The 1,878-nt window shown below is 50.3% G+C and overlaps 1 protein-coding gene across 1 annotated transcript; it reads right to left on the bottom strand.

The window, feature by feature from the left end:
* Positions 1-118: 118 nt before the first annotated feature.
* On the bottom strand, positions 119-1,610 carry LOC119342935 (probable flavin-containing monooxygenase 1). The gene has a single exon (XM_037614213.1). It carries the CDS (start codon positions 1,479-1,481, stop codon positions 1,023-1,025), a length of 459 nt encoding a protein of 152 aa, XP_037470110.1. The 5' UTR covers positions 1,482-1,610; the 3' UTR covers positions 119-1,022.
* Between the last annotated feature and the right edge of the window lie 268 nt (positions 1,611-1,878).

The following is a 1,878-nucleotide window of genomic DNA, read 5'->3' as shown; positions in this document are numbered from 1 at the left end:
AAAATGATGTGCCGGCAAAGTCTCTCGAAGATGCTCATAGGGATAGGGTGTGTGTGTGTGCATTCATAGGGGTGAGTGTATGCGTATATGTATGAGTGCTTGCGTCTATACTGTGTTCAAAAAAGAACACCTAGAGCAAGGACAATGTTATAACACCTAGTGGAGGAAATTATAGACCCTCACACATGACAATGGGATCTGGAACTTATTAGGTCTGTCTTTTCACAGGTTGGTGTCGCTAGAATAATTCAAATTCCTCTCCGGACGGAGGCCATGGAAGATCTTGTGGCGTGGTAGTATACAAGGTCAGGAACCTTCTCAGTTCAGTCGGCGTACCACGCAGAGTTTAACCATCAGTTTGGGAGCCAAATAGCCAGGTCGGACAGGGTAGCGTTCAGTTAAACTCCATATGGAAACAACTTTGATAACTATATACTCCAAGGAAAATAAAACACTTTGGATGGAAGGTGCTCCGGGGTGTACTACCATGCATGGGAATCTTAGCCGCAAGACACATTCCAGTCCTTCTGCAATGTCCAGTTTGCAAGACCGGGATTGATGACATTCAACACGTTCTTTTCTGTTGTCCTCAGGCACGCACACCACACACACACAACGGTGTGGTAGGTGTGAGGAGCGTAACAATAGGTCGCCATCCTTTCAAAAAGAAAGTATAGGTCGCCATCCAAACCAATATATATAGTCGCCATATTGACTCTCGAGAGATTAGGACTACTGCCATTTACATGATGGATGGTTAGGTGGTGGTTGCGTGGGTGCATGCTTATCTATAAAGAATTGAGAACTCCATACATGACATTTCTTCCCTCAACACTCGACTCCCATTGCTATGTGATTATGAGAGCAAGCTCGAATCAAGAAGGCTCAGCAAGATTGGATTTTATGGTCAGAAGATCTTGAAGACCATGACCACGAACAAACCAAATTGTACCAAGTTTATATCTACTTGAATATCATCATCCTAATCCTATATGGAAAAACGTTTGCGCAGTAGTAGCATATCATGTCGATACCTCTATGTGACCTTCGTCATCGGCCACCGTGAGGCGCCACTCCCTGTCGCCGGAGCCGAACGCCTGGCCGCAGCCGGCCCACTCCTCCCACGCCACCACCTCCTCCTCTGCCACGCCGACGTACTCCATGCTGGTCACGCGGTGGCCGAGCCTGACGCAGTCGAGCACGCCGAAGCGGCGCGCGTAGGCGTGGAGGTAGTCGGCGACCTGGCGCTGGTTGGGGAACATCTCCGTCACGGAGTCCGGCCAGGGGAAGTCGGAGTAACGATACATGTGCCGTGGCGCCTGGAGCCTGGTCCCCTCCATGGCGTTCGGCCACACGCCCCCGACGGCGTCGCCCGCATCAAAGACCACCGGCCGGCAGCCGCGCTCCAGCAGGTGCTTGCACGCCGCCAGGCCGCTCACGCCGGCGCCCACGATGGCCACGCTCTTCTCATCCAGGCCCATCGGTCGATTTGTATGTGTGTGTGCTCCGTCCACGACGGGCGGTGTGAAAGGTAGTGCTACGCTACGGGACTCACAGCAGCATCAAATAATGAAGAGAAGGAAACTCTACTGAATAATAAGCCAACTGTGGCAAGCCGTGGTTAGCAATCCCACAATTCTGTCAGCTGGTCCACGTCCAATCCTTATCTTTACAGATCGTAGTGTGCCAGAAAAAAATTACGAGATCTATTGATCAACCAGTATTACACCCTACAAAAATAAAGAAAATACGTTGAGGTCCATCGGGGGCATTCGTCTCCTTCCTCACGAACAGGCTGATGACACGCCATCACAAGTTTCTTTCCATCGTCGGAGCCAGCATTGTTAAATCCAAGAGCTTCTTTTGATTTAAAAAACG

Source organism: Triticum dicoccoides, unplaced genomic scaffold (assembly GCF_002162155.2).
Source record: "Triticum dicoccoides isolate Atlit2015 ecotype Zavitan unplaced genomic scaffold, WEW_v2.0 scaffold110296, whole genome shotgun sequence".
NCBI classification, from domain to species: Eukaryota; Viridiplantae; Streptophyta; class Magnoliopsida; order Poales; family Poaceae; genus Triticum; species Triticum dicoccoides.
The sequence above is the reverse complement of the archived record's forward strand: the minus strand, read 5'-3'. Positions and strand labels throughout refer to the sequence as shown.

Coding starts and splice junctions, on each gene's coding strand:
- LOC119342935 (XM_037614213.1), bottom strand. CDS start 1,481: ATGGGCCTGGATGAGAAGAGCGTGGCCATCGTGGGCGCCGGCGTGAGC.